The following is a 25,720-nucleotide window of genomic DNA, read 5'->3' as shown; positions in this document are numbered from 1 at the left end:
ACCTCAGAATAGCCGGATAACAGATTAGATTGGTCTAATCTGTAGGTCACAGAAATTCCAGCAGGTAAATAGGCTGCAAAGCAGGGTCTTGAAACAGCGATGTTTTATTAGCTCAAGTAGTCTTTAGAAGGACAGTTACACACTAGTTTGAGGTGTTAGTGATCTCCTGAGGTTACAGATGGAATGATACAAAACATGGTCAAACAGTGCTCTTTTTATACAGGCACCAAAGAGTCTGAAATATTACATTCAAAGATTAGCATCAGGATGCAATATGTTCTCTAAATTTGGATTTTATATGCAATTTATACTTAATACTTATACACCATATCTGATTTCTTAAATCTACGTTCTACAGAGGTTTCCTATCTGTTTCAGACACAGGATGGCAGTTTAGCGACTCCCTGCTCTGTGTTCAAGCTAAACAAGAGTTGGTCATTCAGAAATGAAAAAGCCTAATTAGCACTTTCTTTTAAAAAGTCCTCCCCTGGCATACTGTCTCAGGAATCAATACATTTCCACTACACAGATACAGCATAATATCACACATCAGTACATTTGCAATGAAATAAATTGGCGCACTGCGTCACTAATATATATGTATTTATACAATAAGTTATTTATAAGTGATTCAGCCACAACTGTATGTAATTTACTATAGTTCCTATAAAGTTATAGGGTCTATACCAGTGATGGGCATCCTGATACACATCTGCGGCCCTCTAACCCTGAAAAGGGCCACACTTTACCGTTTGATGTCTGAGATGCATTTGCGGCAGTTTTCTATGCTACGTTTTATGGGGCCCACCACATTGACAGCGTCACATAATTATGACCACAGCTGCTTTTTACGTGCAAACGTGGTCTTGGCAGTTAGACTCCCCAAAATCCACTCATAACCAGGGACTATATTGTGGATGACCACACAATTTTTTGCAAAACTAAAGCGCACATTGTGCCCAGATTTCGTCTTGCTGTATGAAGACCTACCTCTTCCTCCTGCTCCTCCTCACCTCCTAGCAGTCATGTAACATTGTTAGACTCATGTTGGATGGTGCAGATTATCAGTACAAACACGGAGCTGTTCTAAAAAGCAGCCGTCTCAGATGCCCCGCCCACTGGAAGTCCTAAATTATAGCGATGTCCATCATCAGAACATATCATGCAGCAGGGTCCAGCACCCCCAACAGATGTGTGTCCACACTGGCTGATCTGCTGGTGTTTCCACCTCTACATGTTACACACATTATGTGACACTACATTACTGTACTTGTCCTACACTTACTGACCCCCCCCCCCCTCCCCCGTTCAGCCTCTCTAAGCATCCAGGGGTGTAGCTTAGAGAGGCTTAGCTTAGCTTCCGGACCTCGAGGTGTGCAGACGTGTCTGCAGAGCTCTCTACTGGAGCCCTGCCTGGTGCCCTGTCTCACCCCGAGAAGCCTCCTCACGCTGCCGCTGCCCTTGACTGACTCTCTCAGCCAGTCGAGAAATTGACAACACACAGCCAGTCCTCCTCACACTCTCGCATCCTGCCTGACCCGACTCCCGGCTGCCGCATACCACCGCAGACTGCGGCCTCTGCCTTCGATCTACCCGGCCTCTACCTCCCATCCTCCACTCACCGCTTGGCCCCACTGTGCCGATGGACGCTCATCCTGGTCCTCCTGCCTGACTCCCGGCTACCTTGAGGTGCACTTCTTGGGCGCTCCTGGATCTTGCTGCCTTGTCGGCCGGCCGCCGCCATTTCCACCTACTCTAGGCCGCGGCTTGGGCCTTTCAGCTGCTTCCGGTTCCAATTGCCTCCTGTAGCCTCCGATCAGCTGTTCCTGCGAGTCTGCGACCTGCTCCACTGCCTCCGTGGCCTGCTCTGGCGCTTTCGGTTTTGTGACCTGCTCCATCACCTACTCCGGATCCGTGACCCTCCATTACCTGCTTTCTTCTGCCTGCCACGGCCTGGTTCTTCCGCCGCCTGGTCCGCTGCCATCACGTCTCCTGCTGCCTGCTACTTCTTCCTGTGCCAGCTGCCTGTCTACCCGCCTCGCCTCCCGCCGTTTGATCCACGCACATTGGCCTGGTTCACGCTCCCTGGTCCCTGGAATTGCTCTGGTACACAGGCCCCATCTCTGCCTCCAATTGGACCTCTGCATAGCCAGATCCTGATCGCTGCCCGGACTGCTACAGTGACTATCTGCTGTGATCGGCCCTGCACTCCACCACCCCGGTCTCTGGACTCTGATCTCTCCAACCTGGACTCTCCTACCTCACACCTGGTACCGGCTCTCTGAAGCCTTCATTTACTTCTTTTACCTTCTTTCAATTGCATTTACTGGAAGTTAATCTTTTTACCTCTTTCAATTTTATCATTTTGTACCGTATTGTACTGTACTTTATTTTAATTTATTAGCACCGTACCTTTATTTGCTCTATTTCACTTCATCTGCACTTATTTTAATTTTACTGCACTGTATATTTTGCATTTCATATTGTCTCCGCCTCTGCCTTTGTTCTTTTATTGTACAATGCCGCCCCGCACCTTTCCTATACCTATCCTTTCCCCCAGCCCCCTTCTCCTGCCCAACCCTCACTGCCCTGCCTCTCACCCTCCCCCTCGCCCTACCACCCCTGATAATCTCATCCGCATCTCCCCTGCTCCCTCCCTCCCTTTCTCATGTGCCCTCTGGAACTCCAGGTCTGTCCGCAACAAACTATCCTCCATCCATGACCTTTTCATTTCCAAATCTCTTGATCTCCTTGCCATCACTGAAACCTGGCTTACTTCTTCTGACACTGCCTCTCCTGCTGCTCTCTCCTACGGGGACCTCTCCTTCACCCACTCCACCAGGCCGGATGAGCGTCCTGGAGGAGGTGTGGGCCTCCTCCTGTCCCCTAACTGCACTTTTCGGGTAATTCCTACCTTACCTTCCCTCTCCTTCTCCTCCTTCGAAGTTCACTCCATCCGTCTCTTCTCCCCTATCCACCTCCGTGTCTCTGTCATCTACCGTACTCCAGGCCCCTCGTCCCTCTTCCTTGACAACTTCGCTGCCTGGCTCCCCCATCACCTCGCCTCTGACCTGCCCTCCATCATACTTGGCGACTTCAATATCCCCATTGACAACCGTTCTGACCCCGCCACCATCAAACTTCTCTCCCTATCCTCCTCTCTAGGGCTCACCCAGTGGACCTCCACCCCCACCCACTGTCTTGGTCACTCCCTCGACCTTGTTTTCTCTAATCTCTGTGATCTCTCTGACTTCTCTAACTCTCCATTCCCACTCTCTGACCACCATCTCCTCTCCTTCACTCTGTCCTCCTCCCCTACTCCCACCTCGCCTAAAGCCACCCTAACTAGGCGCAACCTCGATGCTATTTACCCCATCTCCTTCTCCTCCTCTCTTGAGTCTCTCCTTTCTACCCTCCCCTCCCTGGCCTGTCCTGACCAGGCGTCCTCTCTCTACAACCTCTCCCTCTCCACTGCCCTGGATGCTGTCGCCCCGGCCTCCGCTATCCGCCGTCGCCGCCTCATTCCTCAACCCTGGCACTCCAAACTCACCCGCTTCCTCCAAAGGTGCTCTCGCACTGCTGAACGCCTCTGGAGGAAATCTCGTTCCCTGGCCGACTTCCTTCACTATAAATTCATCCTCTCCTCTTTCTGCTCCGCCCTCTCCCTCGCTAAACAATTCTTTTTCAAATCCCTCATTTCTTCCCAGTCCTCCAACCCCCGCCGCCACTTCGTCACTTTCAACTCCCTCCTTCCCCCCCCCCCTGTCCCGCTCTCCCTCTCTGCTACTGACTTTGCCACTTTTTTCTCTTCCAAAATTGAGGCCAACCGACTTAAGACCTCCTCCTCCCCCTCTCCTACCACCCACACCGCCTCACCTCCCTCAAACAACCAACTCTGGAGCTCCTTTCATCCCACAACTGGGGAAGAAGTTCGCTCCCTCATCCTCTCCTCTCCTCCCTCTACCTGTCCTCTTGATCCCATCCCCTCCCACCTCCTTCGCTCTCTTTCTCCCACTGTCTGCTCCTACCTCGCTCACCTCTTCAATTTATCTCTCTCCGGTGTAGTCCCCTCCTCCTTTAAACACGCCCTTATCTCTCCCATCCTAAAAAAAACTAATCTTGACCCCACCTCTCTCGCCAATTATCGCCCTATCTCACTCCTCCCCTTTGCCTCCAAACTACTTGAGCGGATTGTCTGCAGCCGCCTCGCCAGTCACCTCTCCGCTTTTTCCCTCCTGGACCCCCTCCAATCCGGCTACCGTCCTCTCCACTCCACCGAAACTGCCCTGGCCAAGGTTACTAACGACCTCCTATCGGCCAAATCCAAGGGTCACTTCTCCCTTCTTATCCTCCTCGACCTCTCTGCAGCCTTTGACACTGTGGACCACCCCCTTCTGCTCCAAACTCTTCTCTCTCTTGGCCTCTCCGGATCTGTCCATACCTGTTTCACCTCTTACCTCGCTAACCGCTCCTTCTCTGTATCCACTTCCGGCTCTTCCTCCCCCCCCTACCCTCTCCCTGTTGGTGTCCCGCAGGGCTCTGTTCTTGGCCCTCTACTTTTTTCGCTCTACACTTCCTCCCTTGGTGCTCTCATCTCCTCCTTCGGTCTTCAGTATCACCTGTATGCTGACGACATTCAACTCTACTTCTCTTCTCCTGACCTTTCTTCCGCTGTCCTCCCTCGCGTGTCTGACTGCCTCACCGCCATCTCCTCCTGGATGTCCGCGCGCTTTCTCAAAATCAATATCTCGAAAACGGAACTCATTGTCTTTCCTCCGTCCAGACTCTCTTTCCACCACGACCTCTCTATTGTCATCAACAACACCACCGTCTCCTCTGTCACCCAACTCCGCTGCCTGGGGGTCACCCTTGACTCCTCTCTCTCTTTCGCCCCCCACACTCACTCACTTGCCCAAGCCTGTCGCTTCCAACTACGCAACATTGCCCGCATCCGTCCCTTTCTCTCCCAGGATGCCACCAAGACCATCATACACGCACTCATCATCTCCTGCCTGGATTACTGCAACCTCCTCCTCACCGGCCTCCCCTACTCCCATCTCTCCCCCCTCCGCTCTGTACTCAACGCGGCCGCTAGACTCATCTTTCTCTCACGCCGCTCCTCATCTGCCTCCCCTCTCTGCCTTGCCTTACACTGGCTCCCCTTCCCCTACAGAATCCTTTTCAAACTTCTCACCACCACTTACAAGGCTCTCTCCCACTCTACTGCCCCCTATATCTCTAACCTCCTCTCCATTCACACTCCTGCTCGCTCCCTGCGCTCAGCCAATGATCGCCGACTCTCCTCCACTCTTATCACCTCTTCCCACTCCAGAATCCAAGACTTTTCCCGTGCCGCCCCCCTTCACTGGAATGACCTCCCTCGTTCCATCCGCCTCTCTCCTACTCTGTGCTCCTTCAAACGTGCACTGAAAACCCACCTCTTCCTTAAAGCCTACCGACCATCCACTTAACCCCTTCACCTCCACTCGCTCTCCCCTCTGCCTCTTCTGGCTCCCCTTGTGTCTTTCTGTTTTCCCTCCCTTAGGATGTAAGCTCAAATGAGCATGGCCGTCTTCCCTCCGTCTCCTCACCTGTTCTTCTGCTCCATGTTTATTGCTGAACTTGCCTGGAGTTTCTGAAGTACTGGTATTTTTGTTTATTGTTTTGTGCTGTTTCACCCTGTATAGTGTACTGTTTGTATGATGTACGGCGCCGCGGAAACCTTGTAGCGCCTAACAAATAAAGGATAATAATAATAATAAGGGTAAGATGTATCTCAGTCTACATAGGGACTTAGTCTTACACATTTCATGTGTACATAAGTACAGAAATAAGTATTTTAAGAAAAAGCTGTTATATCCAGCTGTCCATGAGTCCCTCAGTGTTTCATATTTCAATATTTTACATGTCTCCTACTATGATGTTTATAATAATTATTATATTTATTCCTAGACCATTGAGCTGTGAGGAACCAAAGAATCTATAACTAGAAGTCATCTGAAGGTGAAACCTGTTCTGTGTAAATCACTGATTCCCTGAGGATGGACAAGGACAGGAGTGAGAGGATATTAAATCTCACCCTGGAGATCATCTACCTGCTGACTGGAGAGGTGAGGGATTCTGGGAATGTCACACTGACATCATTCTTACTGCTATAAATAAAATGGACATGACTGGAGAGGTGAGGGATTCTGGGAATGTCACACTGACATCATTCTTACTGCTATAAATAAAACGGACATGACTGGAGAGGTGAGGGATTCTGGGAATGTCACACTGACATCATTCTTACTGCTATAAATAAAACGGACATGACTGGAGAGGTGAGGGATTCTGGGAATGTCACAGTGACACCATTCTTACTGCTATAAATAAAACGGACATGACTGGAGAGGTGAGGGATTCTGGGAATGTCACAGTGACATCATTCTTACTGCTATAAATAAAACAGGGACATGACTGGAGAGGTGAGGGATTCTGGGAATGTCACAGTGACATCATTCTTACTGCTATAAATAAAACGGACATGACTGGAGAGGTGAGGGATTCTGGGAATGTCACAGTGACATCATTCTTACTGCTATAAATAAAACAGGGACATGACTGGAGAGGTGAGGGATTCTGGGAATGTCACAGTGACATCATTCTTACTGCTATAAATAAAACAGGGACATGACTGGATAGGTGCTGTTGACCCTGTAAGTTCTACTGTTTGTAATATGTGCGGCGCTATGGAAACCTTGTGGAGCCTTATAAGTAAAGGTTAATAATAATAATAATAATAATAAAGAATGTTTAATTCTTTGGTGTGTTCTTATTGGTGTGTAATGTTTATCCTTCCCATGATCCTCTCCTCTCTGGCTCACAGGGTGGTGACCATTCTCACTTTGGTACTTTCTGCTCTGCCTCAGTCACCTGAACAGCTGTAAATGAGCAGCAGGTAGACAGTCTCAGATAGAAGTATCAGTCCCACAATCTTCACCGATATTGGGATATATTACATTGGCTGCAGTATGTTGGGTTATTTCTATCACTAACTGATACTTTGTAACTGAGTTTTACAATTCTGGGATAATTTCCATTTTTGGAGTTTTTATTAAATGTTCTAGAGATAGAAGAAATGTTTATTTTTCAATAATTGGCTGTAACTGTTCCCTATATGCACTGACCATTACAGTGTATATATCACTTACCTCTCCTACTATCTTTCAAAGGTCGGCCATTCTGAGCCCCCACTTTAAACTCCTCTTACTGTTTGCACTGATTTATCCAAGCAGATGACAGATCCATGGGGGCCGGCTGTAGATAGAGGACTCAGATAGGTGGGCTCACTGAAGATGTCCGGAGCTGCAGGAGGGTGGGGTGCGGCATATCGATGCTGAATACCCCGACAACACCCCGACATGATGATTCCGAAGGGCTTTTTACCGATGATTACCGTTCACGACTACTGTTGAAAGTGACTTGAACCAATCACAAACTAATAAGCCGTCTCCCCTTCATGGTGTCATTCACCATGGTGACGGGATTATCGCTGCTGTTAATGGTGTAATGTAAGTATGCGCCTATGTACAATTCAGAAGGCTTTGTAAACTACATTGTACATAGGCGCATACTTACATTACCCCATTAACAGCAGCGATAATCCCGTCGCCATGGTGAATGACGTCATGAAAGGGAGCCGGATTATTACTTCTTTGTGATTGGTTCAAGTCGCTTTTAACAGTCGTCATCAGTGATCATCAGTAAGGAGCCCTTCAAAATCATCATGTCGGGGTGTTGTCGGGGTATTCGGCATCGATATGCTGACTACCACGGCTGCAGGAGAGGTAAATGCTATATACACTCCAAATTCCTGTATATAGGAAATAGTTAATATAGGATATGGGTCGTAAACATAAAATAGATCATTATTGTCGCCAGTGGGCGTGACCAGCATGCATGGGGGCGTGGCTATAATATAAGACAGTGCTTGACTGCTTTCCAACGCTTCCTATCCCCATAATATACATGAGCAGTGCTGCGTGCACTACTGTTAGGTGCACGCAGCTCTCCCTTGTCAAGCAGAGCTGTGTGAAGCAGGAGCAGGGTCCAGCCACCTCAATTATACAGTGCCTCAGTCTTGGAGGGGGGTTTCCAGGCACTAGGAAATGCCCCCTCGGTTTGCCTATGAAACCCTAAATATAATTCCAAATATGTGGATTTTTATTCACCTGGATATCTCTCTCCATACACAGGATTACACAGCAGTGATAAAGAGACCTGGTGAGTGTGTGACACCCACGACCCGCCCCTGTCTGTCAGGAGGATTGAGCAGGACCCAGAGCCCCATCACGGTGCCTGAACCTCACTCACTGATACGTGAGGGAAACTATAACCAGAAGATCCTGGAACTGACCAAAGCAATAATCCAGCCGGTGACTGGAGAGGTGAATGCTGGGAATGGGACATTATACAGTAACATTAGGAGATATGTCTGGATGATGACTGTGTCATTGTATATGTCAGGTTCCTATAAAGTGTCAGGATGAGTGGGAGAAATTAGAAGGGCCCAACGGTCTGTACGAGGATGTGAAGATGGAGAATCACCGGCCCCACACATCACTGGGTAAGAGGAGACTTTCATTTATTGTAAAAGAAGAAAGCAGTTTTGAGGGCCACCTGGATACACATCATCTGATAATCACATATAAGCAATGTACTCAGTCACTGTGTGTTCCCTACAGATGGATCCAGTAACAGAAATACCCCAGAGAGATATCTCCGTCCTCTTTATTCACAGGATTGTACACAGGAAAATCCCAGGATCCCACAGGAGTATCAGGTAGATTTTAGGGTCTCACCAAATCCCAAAATTACTTTTAATTATACATTCTGTAAAATAGCTGTATGGATCGAACACAGATATTCTTCTGTTTTATATCATTTTTTGATATTTCTATGTTGTGGGTATTTTAGGATGATGTCCTGACTGATATTAAAGTAGAAATTACAGATGGAGAGGACAAGACATATGTGAGGGGTGATCAGCAGTGTAAGGAGGAGGAAATCCCTACAGATACCAGCACAGGTGAGTAATAAACACTTATTACAGAAAAGAGTCAGTGTTTTAGGTTGAATGAGGTTCTTTCGGTTTCAAAGAGTTAATGACTCATGAATGCAAGATTTATTGTGACGTTTACCTTTATTTTTACGAGAAATATAACATAAAACAAAAAGTAAATCAAATACTTAGCTTCAAATATGTTCAACTAACAGTCATTTTCCAGGACCCCTCTTTCACGAAAGCTGGAAAAACAATAGACACCTTTCTTCATCAAGGTCCAGTCATAAGACAAGGGTCTCTCTGGCTATATTCCAGTGTTATACTCAGAACAAAGGGTCTTGGAATCAACTTACAAACAAGGGTATGAATATATTTTCAGACTTGCTGTTGGTTCATTACTGATAAGAAAGAATATATTCTCGCTCATGTGCAGAAGCATCTGAGACACCGCCCTGGTATATGTGGAGATGTCTCGGCCCAGCCTTTGTTCATAGAAGCATTTTACAATAAACACAGAAAAGTATGAATACAACAAAAATAGACCTGAATGGCCATTTTGATAGACCTGTCACAGTCACATACTCAGCTTATTTAGCAAATATATCAGTCATATATTCTACACCCTCCTCTGTCAGTAAAAACTAATGAGGATAAAGTATCTGCCCAATGGGACAGTCAGGAGCCATCAGCCCCTATTATACTCCTGTTCTCCTCCTCACATCATATCATTGTGTGCTACCAGCCCAGAGATCTGACCAGTCTCTTCCTCACATCATATCATTGTGTGCTACCAGCCCAGAGATCTGACCAGTCTCCTTCTCACATCATATCACTGTCTGCTACCAGCCCACAGATCTGACCAGTCTCCTCCTCACATCATATCATTGTGCGCTACCAGCCCAGAGATCCGACCAGTCTCCTCCTCACATTATATCATAGTGTGCTACCAGCCCATAGATCTGACCAGTCTCCTCCTCACATCATATAATTGTGTGCTACCAGCCCAGAGATCTGACCAGTCTCCTCCTCACATCATATCATTGTGCGGTACCAGCCCAGAGATCTGACTAGTCTCCTCCTCACTGCATATCATTGTGTGCTACCAGCCCAGAGATCTGACCACTCTCCTCCTCACATCATATCATTGTGTGCTACCAGCCCAGAGATCTGACCAGTCTCCTCCTCACATCATATCATTGTGTGCTACCAGCCCAGAGATCTGACCAGTCTCCTCCTCACATCATATCATTGTGCGCTACCAGCCCACAGATCTGACCAGTCTCCTCCTCACATCATATTATTGTGTGCTACCAGCCCAGAGATCTGACCAGTCTCCTCCTCACATCATATCATTGTTAGCTACCAGCCCAGAGATCTGATCAGTCTCCTCCTCACATCATATCATTGTGTGCTACCAGCTCAGAGATCTGACCAGTCTCCTCCTCACATCTGTCACACACCGCTCTCATAACTAGGTGCTGTTGTGTGACTTGCCCTTTAAGGAACTATGTTGGTGCTTGTCTCCTGTTTCAGAGTCTCTACCTTTTCATGGCTGTTTTCTGTTATCCTAATTGGAAACCTCCTTCTGAAGCTTATTGGTTACTGAAGACTATATCAACCTCTTGTGATCAGGGATTCATTGCCTGATCTTCGTGTTACTCACACTACCGTGGGTTCTGGCTGCATACCTAATTCCCTGAGTGTCTCCTAAATGTTATTCGGTTGCCGAGATTGCCTGTCATCGCTGATCTCCATTTGGCCCTGCTGAATACCATTTCATGGTTCATCTCTAAGCTGCAACTATTCATTGAACTTTCATCTGCACATTGAACTGTCGTGAGTTGCTTGTTACAAACTGTGCTCATATTGATTGGATTCATTACCGCGCTGCTCGGCTGTTCATAATTCTTTTGAACTACAATCAAGTTCTGGTCATCTGTGGTTCTAGGTCTGGCACGGCTATTATTATCATTCTGCTGTTTGTGAATTGCTGGACTATTTCTAAGAATCATTGCCGAGCTAGGAGCCAGTTCCTTTAATCAAGTTCTGTGCGATATCAGCTGCTTTCTGTCAAAGGGATGAACTTACGTTTCTCTGTGTGTTGGATTTCTATTGTCACGCTGTACTTCTAGCAACATTCTATTGTATGTCTCTAGTTCACCAAGATCTTGGACTATATATATACATCTGTTGTTCCGCTGACAAGAACCGTTACATTACCTATAAACATCCGCTAAAGTGAATCACATTCCATCTGGATCAGCTAAGTCTATTTACTATCCTCATCGGACTTCCAAGCTGTGTCAGTGATTCTCCTTTATCTGCTGTCTGTGTTACAAGGTTACAAGTGTTCTGGATCATCATCTCAGCGTTGAACTGTATTGCTTGTTTTCATGCTGTTGCTCATGGTTACCACTTGAAGTACTGATGTGATTTATTCCTCAACTACCGTGTACTCACCACAGCTGAGTTGTACATGTCTTCTATTACTGCTGTTGCACCATTGAACAATATACTAAAGTTGCAACACTACTTTATCGTCTGTGTATTTCTTCATTGTGATTCTCCATCTGAACTTATCCCAGCGTGTTCTGTCTCCACCACCCTCTGCTTTACCATCTAAGTAGAGGTTGGGGATCCACAAATATCCCTAGCCGTGACAGTAAGATCAGGCCATAATGACTGATCCCCTGGTGGAGCCTTCTGCAAGGGATATGCTACAACATCTGATTGGTCGTGTGGAACGACAGGATAATACACAGCATCAAGTATTGCAATATCTCCAGGCACTTGCTGGTCGTTTGGACTTATTGCCAGCTTCTTCCCTGGATCAAGTCTCAGGACACCAGGCCTCCCCTGTGACTTCATCTACACTCAGGTTACCTGCTCCAGCCAAATTTGATGGGAATCCCAAAATGTGTCGTGGTTTCCTTAATCAGTGTTCGATTCAGTTTTAACTTCAATCACAGAATTTTCCCACTGATAGGTCCAAAGTGGCATATGTGGTTTCTCTGTTGAATGGCCAAGCCCTAGCCTGGGTCTCTCTACTTTGGGAAAGGAATGACCCACTTCTTTCTGATTATGCAGCCTTTCTTTTGATGTTTTGTCAGATCTTTGACTCCCTACTACGTTGGATGCTATTATCTCCTTATGTAACAAAGTGGATCTGCGCTTTAGAAAGAAAGAACGGAGGAGGAGTAGGACGTTGTGTAACTTTTGAATCTATGTCACATCCTCCTTCACAAGTACCTATGTCTGATGAGCCTATGCAAGTTGGAAGATCTCGGTTGACCCCGGAGGAACGTGACCGTAGACGGCGTGAGAAGTTATGTATTTATTGTGTTGACTCTGGCCACTTCTTGAATACCTGCTGTAAGAGGCCGGGAAACGCCAGACCCTGATCTGTTCTGGGGAGGTCAGATTGTTGACAGAGGAAACCTCCTCTTCTATTGCTTGTACCATTCCAGTTTTGTTATTGTATGATTCCAAGAAACATTCTACCCAAGCCTTAATTGACTCTGGTGCTGCAGGTAACTTTATTTCACAAGATTTAGTTACCTTATGGGCCATTCCAATTGTTCCGCTGGAGAACCCTGTAGTCATCACAGCTATTGATGGCTCTCGACTTCCTAAGGGTGTAATTCATGCACGTACAAAATTAATTTTCCTTAATATAGGAGCACTACATTTTGAAAGTATTTCCTTTTTTATAATGCCATGTACTACGTCACCTGTCATCTTGGGCCTCCCATGGCTTCAAGTTCACTCTCCTCAACTGGATTGGAAGACTTCTGAGATTCTATCGTGGGGTCCACAATGTCATTCTAAATGTTTACACAAAGTGAAACCTCTTTGTTCTTCCAAGGTGAATGTACCATCATAATTATCTACACTACCTCCTCAGTATCAATCATTTTCTGATGTCTTTGACAAAGTTCATGCAGAGATTCTTCCTCCTCATCGTTTGTGGGATTACTTAACACCTCTTGAAAGGAAGGCTCTTACTAATCTGATGTCTGATGCGAATATCATTATAAAACCGGCCGATAAAGGGGGGGGGTCTCGTAGTTCAAGATAAGTCAGACTATCTGACCAGATACCTCCTCACATCATATCATTGTGAGCTACCAGCCCAGAGATCTGATCAGTCTCCTTCTCACATCATATCATTGTGTGCTACCAGCCCAGAGATGTGACCACTCTCATCCTCACATCACATCATTGTGTGCTACCAGCACAGAGATCTGTCCACTCTCCTCACATCATATCATTGTGTGCTACCAGCCCAGAGATCTAACCAGTATCCTCCTCACATCATATCATTGTGTGCTACCAGCCCAGAGATCTGACCAGTCTTCTTCTCATATCATATCATTGTGTGCTACCAGCCCAGAGATCTGACCAGTCTCCTCCTCACATCATATTGTGTGCTACCAGCCCAGAGATCTGACCAGTCTTCTTCTCATATCATATCATTGTGTGCTACCAGCCCAGAGATCTGAGCAGTCTCCTCCTCACATCATATCATTGTGTGCTACCAGCAGAGAGATCTGTCCACTCTCCTCACATATATCATTGTGTGCTACCAGCCCAGAGATCTGACCAGTCTCCTCCTCACATCATATCATCATCATCATCAACATTTATTTATATAGTGCCAGCAAATTCCGTAGCGCTTTATAATTGGGAACAAACATTAATAAGAGAATATTGGGTAATACATACAGACAGAGAGGTAAGAGAAGCCTGCTCGCAAGCTTACAATCTATAGGACAATGGGAGTTTGAAACACAAGGGCATGTGCTACATCATATTGTACAATGGACCAGCTAGAATACAAAGGTAAAAGTATTGAGTGTGCTGTGTGTGGCAATGTTGGTCAGAGGGTTGTTAGCTGTGTAGAGGGTGGTAATAGGGTAATCTAGGGAGATTAAGATGTTGGTTGAGGAATATCATAAGCTTGTCTGAACAGGTGGGTTTTCAGAGAATGCTTGAAGGTTTGAAGACTAGAGGAAAGTCATACTGTGCGAGGGAGGGAATTCCACAAAGTGGGTGCAGCCCGATAAAGTCTTATAACTGAGAATGGGAGGATGTGAAGAGAGTGGAAGAGAGACGCACATCTTGTGCAGAACGGGGGTGTCGAGTTGGGAGATATTTTGAGACAAGTGAGGAAATTTATGTCGGTGCAATTTTGTTGACGGCCTTGTATGTTAGTGGAAGAATTTTACATTGGATTCATGAAATACAAGCAACCAATGTAGAGACTGACAGAGTGGCTCAGCAGAGGAAGAACGGTTTGCAAGGAAAATCAATCCAGCCGCTGCGTGCTACCAGCCCAGAGATCTGACCAGTCTTCTCCTCACATCATATCATTGTGTGCTACCAGCCCAGAGATCTGACCAGTCTCCTCCTCACATTATATCATTGTGCGCTACCAGCCCAGAGATCTGACCAGTCTTCTCCTCACATCATATCATTGTGTGCTACCAGCCCAGAGATCTGACCAGTCTCCTCCTCACATCATATCATTGTGTGCTACCAGCCCAGAGATCTGACCAGTCTCCTCCTCACATTATATCATTGTGCGCTACCAGCCCAAAGATCTGACCAGTCTCCTCCTCACATCATATGATTGTGTGCTACCAGCCCAGAGATCTGACCACTTTCCTCCTCACATCATATCATTGTGTGCTACCAGCCCAGAGATCTGACCACTCTCCTCCTCACATCATATCATTGTGTGCTACCAGCCCAGAGATCTGACCACTCTCCTCCTCACATCATATCATTGTGTGCTACTAGCAGAGAGATCTGACCAGTCTCTTTCTCACATCATATTTTTGTGTGCTACCAGACCAGAAATCTGACCAGTCTCCTCCTCCCACTGTCTGGTGTATCTCATGAGATGTCAGTCTGACTCCATGAAATTACTCATGAACCTCCTATACACTACCTCTTATGTCAGTATCCATAACCATCTGCCTGTACTATCCCATGTGACATTACCATGAATATTTGATCATCAGCTGTATGTTATCACTGTAATACTAATGCAGTGTATGAGATAATTCTCCTCCCTCTAAGATCACAAACACCCAATCACAAATTACTCTTCACATTCCACCTTCTAACACACACCCGTCATTGCACAATAGCTCCCCTCCGATCTACGTGCTTGGATGCGCTGTACATTTGCTCTATATTCTGCTTATCTGCCTCTATCGTGCTTTGCCCTTATAATTTAGTTTGTGCTGTTGCCTGCTCCATTCTCCTACTCTGTCTTGATGCTCTCCTCTGCTCTGTGTAAGAATGTGAGACCTAAGAGTAGTGTAAACCTACATCCAGGACTCTTATTTAACTCACATCTACTCTACTGTGAAGATACGTGGTTCCCAAATCAGAGACACGGTATTAGAGCAAAAATAGAAGGATGATTTGTTCTGCAGAACATAATTAAATACAGCACGGCCCCGTAATGATAGCAGGTCCAACAAATGAGGAAATCAGTTCAACTAAATCCAGTGAGATATGTTCCACAGCGCATCTTAGGAAGAGCATCACCTCCTGGCAAAACGTTAGTCAGACACATCCAGCTCCCAGGGTAGCCTCTTTTATCACCTCCTAATCCCACCTTGGGATCTGCCTGTCCAGGGGAGTTGTGAAAGGTCTCAATTGGTGGGCTGCTTACACTATCCAGCCCCCTCGCCTACCTCCCCAGGTGTCTTCCCTCAGGTGACCCCTGCTGGGTCAGGCGCCTGGCTGTCTGTAGAGCTCACTAGTGGACAATAGGGAGCAAAGAGAAATAACAATGATAGCTTAATTCACTTAACTCCTGAGTGTTCCCTGTGGAAGTGGAATTTAACCCCTGAAGTACTTTTCCAAGGAGATGTTATAGTTACATCACTGATACTTCCTGATAAGATGGCTAAAAAGTGCATGTCAGGTATGGATTAGATTAAGGGGTTGTTACACCATACACCATGCCCGTTACTTTACATCTACTTTTGAGGCTCCAGTGTTTGCGTGAGATCAGTGTCTAGTTGGACAATGTCACTGGCTAATGAGTCTTCCTGTTCTAGGATGCTCGCTGGGCAATGTGAAATGTTACTCGCCAATGTCCACGTTTTGGCTGGAATTGTCCAAGCTGGATGCAATTTGCTTGTCACTGTGGCTGGGTTTATGCGCTGTGCTTGGTAATGCAGTTTTCTAATTACAATGGAGTGTTTTCTAATTACATGTCAGCTTACTCATAGTATGAAAATAATGGACATTATAATATGTTAATCAATGTAAAATAAAAAGTCTTGATCCATACATTTGTTTTATTTCCAGCAGATGGATGCAAACATAGGAATATCTCAGAGAGAACACTCATTTTTTCTACAGATTTTGTCATAGAAGATAACATCCCACATGATTCTCCAGGAGGAAACCCCACTACCCTAAATGTACATCCAATACTTCACAGAGCAGATAAATCATCTGATCCGTTTAATAATGAAGAAGATTCTCCTGATATCATAGATATTGTTACATATAGTACAACTCATACAGATGACAATATATTTCTGTGTCCTGAGTGTGGGCAATGCTTTATGGTTAAATCAGCTTTTCATAAACATCAGAGAACTCACACAGGTGAGAAACCATTTACATGTTTTGAATGTGGGATATGTTATACACAGAAATCAAATCTTGTAAAACATAAGAGAATTCACACAGGTGAGAAACCATTTACATGTTCTGAGTGTGGCAAATGTTTTACACAGAAATCATATCTTGTTGATCATGAGAAAACTCACACAGGTGAGAAACCGTTTACATGTTCTGAGTGTGGCAAATGTTTTACACAGAAATCAACTCTCGTGACACATCAGAGAACTCACACAGGTGAGAAACCGTTTACATGTTCTGAGTGTGGCAAATGTTTTACACAGAAATCAAATCTCGTGAAACATCAGAGAACTCACAGGTGAGAAACCGTTTACATGTTCTGAGTGTGGAAAATGTTTTACACAGAAACCAAATCTTGTTGAACATGAGAGAATTTAGACAGGTGAGAAACCGTTTCCCATGTAAATCAAAGCTTATTAGACATCAGAGACACAGGACAAAAGCAAATGGATATGATAAAAGTTCTCTGTGATACTTCATTCAGGTGATTTATATTAATGTGAATTAAAAAGTAGGACTGTGTATGTATATATGGGGCAGCGTGGTGGCTCAATGGTTAGCACTTCTGCCTCACAGCACTGGTGTCATGAGTGTGATTCCTGAACAAGGCTTAATCTGTGTGGAGTTTATATTTTGTCCCTTGGGACTAATGTCAAGTGCTGCAGAATTGCTGGTGATGATATATTAAACAATCAAAAGTTGTACAACAAAATTTTGTGTCGTCTAAGTACATAAAATACCATATTAGAGGTGTTTTTTTACTTTTGTTATAAGTATAACATAACATACATTTTAAGTAACATACAATATCCTAGTTCTTAAATTCTGGTATCTTTAAGTATTATAAGGAAGAATTGAAATAGGAAGATGTGTATTACCTGTGTCACTGTGCACACGCTATCTTTGTATCCTGTTCCTGGATAGCCTCGTTACATAACCACACACTTTTATATTTCATAAGCCACCCATACTCCAGTCCATTATACTGTATTATCATCCAATTCTCAGAGTTCTATATATACTATTTACTGTCTTACGGCAGTATAAAACTCATAATGAGAATACAGATATTTGTATGAAAAAGCATATTTACTTACAACATTGTTACAATATATATTCAACAACATAATCTTACACACAGTACATATAATAGTTCAACATCTATGACAATCTGTGTGTAGGTTCATTAACTTATATTACTAATTTCTTACTGTAGCTCATAAATGTGTAAATATCTTGTTTGTGTAGGTAGATGTATGTATATATGTGTATGTCCCAGATCCCATTAAACTATTATTATCATACATATATTACACTATATAAATGTACTGCTATTCCTGTATACAATCCACACATAATCAACACACAATCCTCACTATATCACAAATGAATAATACATAACACCATTACTCTTGCAACATGCACATACATATCACAACTTCCATATATTCTCAATAGTACATCACACTACAACAAATGTGTATCTCACATGGAGGCCTTTATTGGCAATTACAGTGACCATAATAACTTATAAAACACAAACTCCACTTAACCATTTAAAACACCATATTCCTTGTGACAGGATGGACCTCCTATGCCACCTTGTCTGTTGTGTTGCTGGGGACCGGTTGGACTTGCCTTGCCACTGTCCGCGCCACCAGTGGACTCCTTTGCGGCGCACAGAACCGTGTCTTTCTGAGTAACCTTCGCTTCTGGTGCACCCCTTCTCTGGGCATCTGGGCTGGTATCCCTGACCTCTTCCCTTAGATCAGGGTCACTGTGGATGGTCCCCCCGCGTCTATCACACTGGCCAGAGCTGCAAGGTGGCGGGCAGAGCGTCGGTACTGGAATGTTGGCTCCCAACCTCAGAACAGACAGATAAGGGATTCGATTGGGTCTAATCTGGAGGTCACAGGAATTACAGAACAGGTAAGTAGTTGTCAAAGCAGGAACTTGAAGCAGTGATATTTTATTAGCTCAAGTGTCCTTATAAGGACAGTTACTTACACCAGTTTGTGGTACTAGCGATTTTTGCAGAAGTTACAGATGGTATGATACATGGTCAAACAGCTCCTCTTTATACAGATTCTGACACAACTGTTAGCAGGGGGTAACACCTTCCCCTGATCCTAGATGGCTCCGGAAAGACTTATAAATCACATTCAGTTATTACCATTAGGATGTAAGATATCCTTTAACCGTGGAGCTAACGCAATATCTTAATACTTGTATCATGAATCTACATTGTTCAGACAGGTTTCGGTCTCTCTAACAAGACGTGACAACAGGTATTGACCTCCTGCTGGGCCTTCAGGCTGAGCAGGTTCTTGTCACTTCTGCGATTAGCCTAATTGGCTAATAACTTTTGTAATATAGTTTAATGGAGTGTGAGGCACCACGGAGGGCAGTTTATGTCTGCGTATAGGTGAGACTACAGGGTTACATGTGGCTATAATGGGAGTATAGTTTGTAATGTATGATAAATGGTGAGTGTGTCTTGTGTTTGTATGTGATATGAATGAAGTTATATGCATTTATATAGAATTGTATTTACTAAATGGCAGCAAAGGGTTAAGGCTACTATCTGTGTATATGTTGTGCTGTGTAATGGAATTACATTATGCCTTATGGGTTGTGTATTGAGATCCACTATGGTTGTGATATACATGTAGAGTTAGTTTATGAGAACTGTGGTCTATATCTGGAGGCTTATGTTGTATATATGAGAATAGTGTGGTATGTGAAATGCTTGTGAGATTTGAAATACCATGGTAGTAAAAGAAGGTGGCGGATGCCATTTTGGATGCTGAACTTGTAATACTATTCTGAGAGGTTTATGTGATAGATATGGAGGTTTGAATGTGATATACATTCTAAGGGGAGATGTGCTGGGATGGGGACGTGTCAGACTTTCCTTCACTAAGGGGAAGATTTACTAAAATTTCTAAAATGAAAATTGGAGGTGTTGTCCCTAGCAACCAATCAGATTCTAGCTATTATTTTCTAGAATGTACTAGATAAATAATAGCTAGAATCTGATTGGTTGCTATGGGCAACACCTCCAATTTTCATTTTATAAGTTTTAGTTAATCCAACCCTAAGTGGATTTTCTCACAAAGTTTAAGGTAGTGTACAGTAAAACAACACAGATGAACAAACAAGGAACAAATTGTGATACCTGTCAGTAACGAGCTTCACCTGCTACTCCACTTCTTATTTCACTGTTCTGGACATTGTAACTTGGTAATTATAACTTGGTTTGCTCTTTTTATCTTCCTGCTTCACTTTCACCATCATCATCTTCACCATTTATTTATATAGCGCCACTGATTCTGCAGTATAAGTCCAGTGGTACTGCTATATTACAAAGTTCACACATTCAGCAGTATAAGTCCAGTGGTACTGCAATATTACAAAGTTCACTGATTCTGCAGTATAAGTCCAGTGGTACTGCAATATTACAAAGTTCACTGATTCTGCAGTATAAGTCCAGTGGTACTGCTATATTACAAAGTTCACTGATTCAGCAGTATAAGTCCAGTGGTACTGCAATATTACAAAGTTCACTGATTCAGCAGTATAAGTCCAGTGGTACTGCAATATTACAAAGTTCACTGATTCAGCAGTATAAGTCCAGTGGTACTGCTATATTACAAAGTTCACTGATTCTGCAGTATAAGTCCAGTGGTACTGCTATATTACAAAGTTCACTGATTCAGCAGTATATGTCCAGTGGTACTCTCCTGTGCCGCATATAATTTTTAAGGCTTTGCTGAGTGTGTGTGGCTTAGGGGTATGCTCTCTTGTGCTACATATAATGGAAAACAAAAATTTTGAGGATAAAGTAGGGAAAGATCAAGACCCACTTCCTCCTAATGCTGAAGCTGCTGCCACTAGTCATGACATAGACGATGAAATGCCATCAACGTCGTCTGGCAAGCCCGATGCCCAATCTCCTAGTACAGGCCATGTAAAATCCAAAAAGCCCAAGCTTCACCCAAGGATCTAAGCCCTCCTCCTGGATGAGGCTGAGGACGACATCTTGCCTCAGTAGAGCCAGTTTAATTTGATTAGTAGTTCCCATAAAGAGGAACTGCCACTTCTATTTAATACTTTAATTCTATTAGTAGTTCCCATAAAGAGGAACTGCCACTTCTATTTAATACTTTAATTCTATTAGTAGTTCCCAAAAAGAGAAACAAATTAAACCAAAAGTATAATATTACTTATAAACACTACACTTGAAAGCTTGAGCCTTTAAATGAAAAAGTCACTCTTCATTGCACGAAGATTTGCAACAAGGACAGTTTTTTTGTTTACAAAGTCAACAAATAACACTTCGACCCTGTCTGTCTTTAACATACTTGATGGGATCTCAATGATGAATGGTCTGTACCATGGTTGGAGGAGGTATTGTGGCCCCGGTACCAAATTGGGTACAGGGGCCACTCCACTACGCAGTCCAGATAGAGGCATATCAGATATTAAAAAACGTTGACTGTTGCTGCCAAATCCAAAATTAATCAAAATGACCTGTCATCGTCAAAAACAAGAGGTATTGACACGCTCGAACTACACCCTGTATATGCTGCAGAGGATGTAGGAGCAGGCAGCTGTGCAGTGCAATTCAGACCATTTGAAGGCGGAGGTATTGTGGCCCCGGTACCAAATTGGGTACCAGGACCACTGCACTATGCAGTCCAGAAAGCTACCTCGGTGAAACGTTTTGGACTAAAAACAATATTGTGAGGTGTTCAGAATAGACTGGGAATTAGTGGAAATGATTGTTATTGAATGTTATTGAGGTTAATAATAGCGTAGGAGTGAAAATAAACCAAAAAACTTGATTTTAACACTTTTTATGTTTTTTTCAAAATAAATCTGAATCCAAAACCTTTAAATCCGAACCAAAACATTTAGTCAGGTGTTTTACGAAAAACAAATCCGAACCCAAAACCTCAAGCAAATCCGAATCCAAAACACGAGACACCAAAAATGGCCGGTGCACACCCCTAATATAGATACACACAATAAACAGCGATTCTTCTGTTTAATAATAATATAAACCTATTGTAGTGATCACAATATGATTCATATCACCCACAGTGACGTTTTCAGTCATACACATATGTATGTACATCAGATTCTAACCTGTATGTTTTATTAAGACAGGTCCATTTATGTCTCACTATGAGACCGCACTTAAATTGTGTGATCACAACCTTTTGTTATTTCTAGGTTGAAATGTGAACCTCCAGCCGTCATTAAAACACCGATTAGGAACATAGTCATCCGGATAACCAATCATCTCCGTTCATGCCTTATTTAAATCATCATCATCATCATCATCATCAGTTATTTATATAGCGCCAACATATTCCGTAGCGCTTTACAATTGGGGACAAACGTAATAAACTAATAAACAAACTGGGTAAAACAGACAAAGAGGTGAGAAGGCCCTGCTCGCAAGCTTACAATCTATGGGACAATGGGAGATTGACACATGAGGTTAAGTATACATTTTGCATCTTGGCCCAGCCAGACTGCAAAGGTAGGGTGACTCATAAGCTAAATGATCCTGTCACACAATAATGTTGGTCCGGGGGTAGTTGTCTTGTGTGAAATTGTGTAACAGGCTAAAGGTAGTGAGGTTAAGATGGTGGTTGAGGAATATTATACGCTTGTCTGAATAGGTAGGTTTTCAGAGAACGCTTGAAAGTTTGTAGAACAGAGGAGAGTCTTATTGTGCGAGGGAGAGAGTTCCATAGAGTGGGTGCAGCCCGAAAAAAGTCCTGTAACCGGGAATGGGAGGATGTAATGAGGGTGGATGAGAGACGCAGATCTTTTGCAGAACGGAGTTGCCGAGTTGGGAGATATTTTGAGACAAGAGAGGAGATGTATGTTGGTGCAGCCTTGTTGATGGCCTTGTAGGTTAGTAAAAGTATTTTATATTGGATTCGGTAGAAGACAGGCAGCCAGTGTAGAGACATACAGAGTGATTCAACAGAGGAATAGCTATTTGCAAGAAAAATCAGTCTTGCCGAAGCATGCAAAATAGATTTTAGGGGTTTGAGTCTGTTTTTGGGAAGACCAGTAAGGAGGGAATTGCAATAGTCAATGCGGGAGATGATTAGTGCATGAATTAAGGTTTTAGCAGTGTCTTGTGTGAGATATGTGCGGATTCTGGAAATGTTCTTTAGATGTATGTAACATGATTTAGATATAGAGTCAATGTGGGGAACAAAGGATAGGCGTGAATCAAGGATTACACCTAGGCAGCGAGCTTGTGGGGTGGGATTTATGGTCATGTTATCAACAGAGATAGAAATGTCAGGTATGCTCTTGTTGGCGGGTGGGAATATTATTAACTCTGTTTTAGAAAGATTAAGTTTGAGTTGACGAGAGGACATCCAAGATGAAATGGCAGAAAGACAGTCAGTTACACGGGACAACACAGATGTCGAGATATCAGGAGAGGATAGATAGATTTGGGTATCATCCGCATAGAGATGATACTGAAAGCCAAAGGAACTTATTAGATTTCCAAGAGAAGCGGTATAGATAGAGAACAGCAGAGGACCTAGCACCGAGCCTTGTGGTACTCCAACTGATAGGGGAAGCGGAGCAGATGTGGCTCCAGAGAAATTAACAGTGAAAGAGCGATTAGAGAGGTAAGATGAGAACCAGGATAGAACTGTGTCTTGAAGACCTAGGGATTGCAGCGTTTGTATGAGAAGAGAGTGGTCAACTGTGTCAAATGCAGCCGAGAGATCAAGGAGAATTAGGAGAGAGTAATGGCGTTCAGTCTTAGCAGTGATCAGATCATTAACAACCTTGGTCAGCGCAGTCTCTGTGGAGTGTTGAGAACGAAAGCCTGACTGAAGAGGATCCAACAGGTTGTTTGCGGAAAGAAAGCGTGTGAGGCGAGTGTAGGCAAGTCTCTCTAGAAGCTTGGAGGGGCAAGGGAGCTGAGAGATGGGACGGTAATTTGAGAGAGAGTTTGGGTCGGAGTTTTGTTTTTTTAGAATAGGAGTAATCACTGCATGCTTGTATAGTGATGGAAAGATGCCAGTAGAGAGTGAGAGATTACAGATTTGAGTTAGAGGTGAAATGAGCACAGAAGACAGGGATCTACCAATTTGCGAGGGAATAGGATCAAGAGGACAGGAGGTAGAGTAGGAAGATAAGAAGAGCGTAGAAATTTCCTCTTCATTTGTGGGGTCAAATGAAGAGAGGGTGTCAGAGGGTAGTGGGAAGGAAATGAGCTGATGGCTTGTTGAGGAAGAGGATACCATTTCTAGTCTGATCTTATCAATCTTGTCCTTGAAGTAGGTAGCAAGATCCTGAGCACTGATAGTAGATGGAGGGTTCGGGGTGGGAGGATTGAGAAGATGATTAAATGTATTGAAAAGGCGTTTGGGGTTAGAAGCCTGAGCATAGATAAGAGATTGAAAGTATGTTTGTTTTGCAGTGTCCAGAGCATTTCGATAGGAGTGGTAGACAGAAGTATATGTGAAGAAGTCATTAGAGCTTCGAGATTTACGCCAGTGACGTTCTGCTTTACGGGACAGTTTTTGAAGATTTCGTGTTGCTTTGGTGTGCCACGGTTGACATCGAAGTCGACGTGTAGTATGAAGTGTCGCTGGAGCCACTTGATCAAGGGCCGTTGCTAAGGTTAGGTGAAAATGAGGTACTGCCATCTCAGGGGATGAGAATGTAGAGATAGGGGAGAGAAGGTGTTGGAGAGAGGTGGAAAACTGTTGAAGATTAATAGAATTCAGATTTCTACGAGTATGAGGAGGCTTGGTTGAGTTAGACAGTAGAGAGGTTAGAGCAGTGGGGGTGAGAGTGTAGCTGATAAGGTGATGATCCGAGAGGGGGAAGGGTGTATTAATAAAGTTAGAAACTGAGCATAGTCTAGAGAAAACAAGATCAAGGCAGTGGCCATCCTTATGAGTAGATGATTCAATCCACTGGGAGAGGTCAAGTGAGGATGTTAGAGAGAGTAGTTTGGAAGCAGCTTTGGAAGGTGGGTTATCAATGGGGATGTTGAAGTCACCCATGATGATGGTGGGGATGTCTGAAGATAAGAAGTGAGGGAGCCATGCAGAGAAATCCTCAATAAATTGTTGGTGTGCTCCAGGGGGACGATAGATCACCGCAACACGTAGGGAGAATGGATTAAAAATGCGAATAGCATGTACTTCAAAAGATGTGAACGTGAGTGATGGGACATTTGGTAGAACTGTGTATGTGCACTGTGGGGAGAGAAGTAGTCCAACCCCACCTCCTTGTCTGCCTTCAGGTCTGGAGGTGTGGGTGAGATGGAGGCCACCATGTGAAAGTGCTGCAGGTGAGGCAGTGTCTGATTGCATGAGCCATGTTTCTGTTATTGCCAGAAGGTTGAGGTTTTTTGAGAGGAAGAGATCATGAACGGAGGTAAGTTTGTTACAAACAGATCGTGCATTCCAAAGGGCACATTTAAAGGTCTTGGGAAGAGAGGGTAGACAGGTGATGTGTTTGAGGTTTGCTATAGAACGGTAGTGTTCTGATGTATGTGTGTGTGAGGAGTGTGGGGGACCTGGATTAGGTGATATATCACCAGCTAATAGAAGCAGAGTGAGCGAAAGATAGGCAAGGGGATTGTAAGATGTGTGGCCTTTTATTTTCTGGCGACAGGTGGAGGCTGTACTTGTTAGAGATAATAAATAGGACAACAGTTCATGGGTGTTAAATAGAGGTGAGTGGAGTAATGCAGGTGCAATATGAACAAATTTGTGTGTTGGTGGAGGGGTGAAAGATGACACAGTCCTAAAGATCATGCCATGAAATGAGACTAAGAAAAGCAATTTGTGAAACATTGTGAAAAAAGGGGTAAAAGCAAAAAGCAAGGATATTTTAAGAATTACCTCTTAGCAGTATTCCATATAAACAGACAAGTAGTGCAGAAATAGGCTGTGGCAGATGTTGCTTATTGCTGGGAGTTAAAGCAAGTCAAAT

At 44.1% G+C, this 25,720-nt stretch overlaps 1 protein-coding gene across 7 annotated transcripts in view; it reads left to right on the top strand.

Moving 5' to 3' along the window:
- LOC142150979 (uncharacterized) overlaps window positions 1–25,720 on the top strand; it is a 536,473-nt gene that overhangs the window by 375,453 nt on the left and 135,300 nt on the right. For 4 of the 7 annotated variants that reach the window (XM_075206197.1, XM_075206200.1, XM_075206195.1 and 1 more), the window contains 6 exons: window positions 5,953–6,110; window positions 8,238–8,429; window positions 8,509–8,608; window positions 8,727–8,824; window positions 8,959–9,070; window positions 9,270–9,407. In XM_075206197.1, the coding sequence (XP_075062298.1) occupies window positions 6,042–6,110; window positions 8,238–8,429; window positions 8,509–8,608; window positions 8,727–8,824; window positions 8,959–9,070; window positions 9,270–9,407 (709 nt within the window). In that variant the 5' untranslated portion in view covers window positions 5,953–6,041. Of the gene's footprint in view, window positions 1–965; window positions 2,271–5,952; window positions 6,111–8,237; window positions 8,430–8,508; window positions 8,609–8,726; window positions 8,825–8,958; window positions 9,071–9,269; window positions 9,408–25,720 lie in introns of those variants that run through there. The other 3 variants (XM_075206202.1, XM_075206201.1, XM_075206199.1) reach the window with 2 other exon arrangements.

The sequence above is a fragment of the Mixophyes fleayi genome, chromosome 4, assembly GCF_038048845.1.
Source record: "Mixophyes fleayi isolate aMixFle1 chromosome 4, aMixFle1.hap1, whole genome shotgun sequence".
NCBI classification, from domain to species: Eukaryota; Metazoa; Chordata; class Amphibia; order Anura; family Limnodynastidae; genus Mixophyes; species Mixophyes fleayi.
The sequence above is the reverse complement of the archived record's forward strand: the minus strand, read 5'-3'. Positions and strand labels throughout refer to the sequence as shown.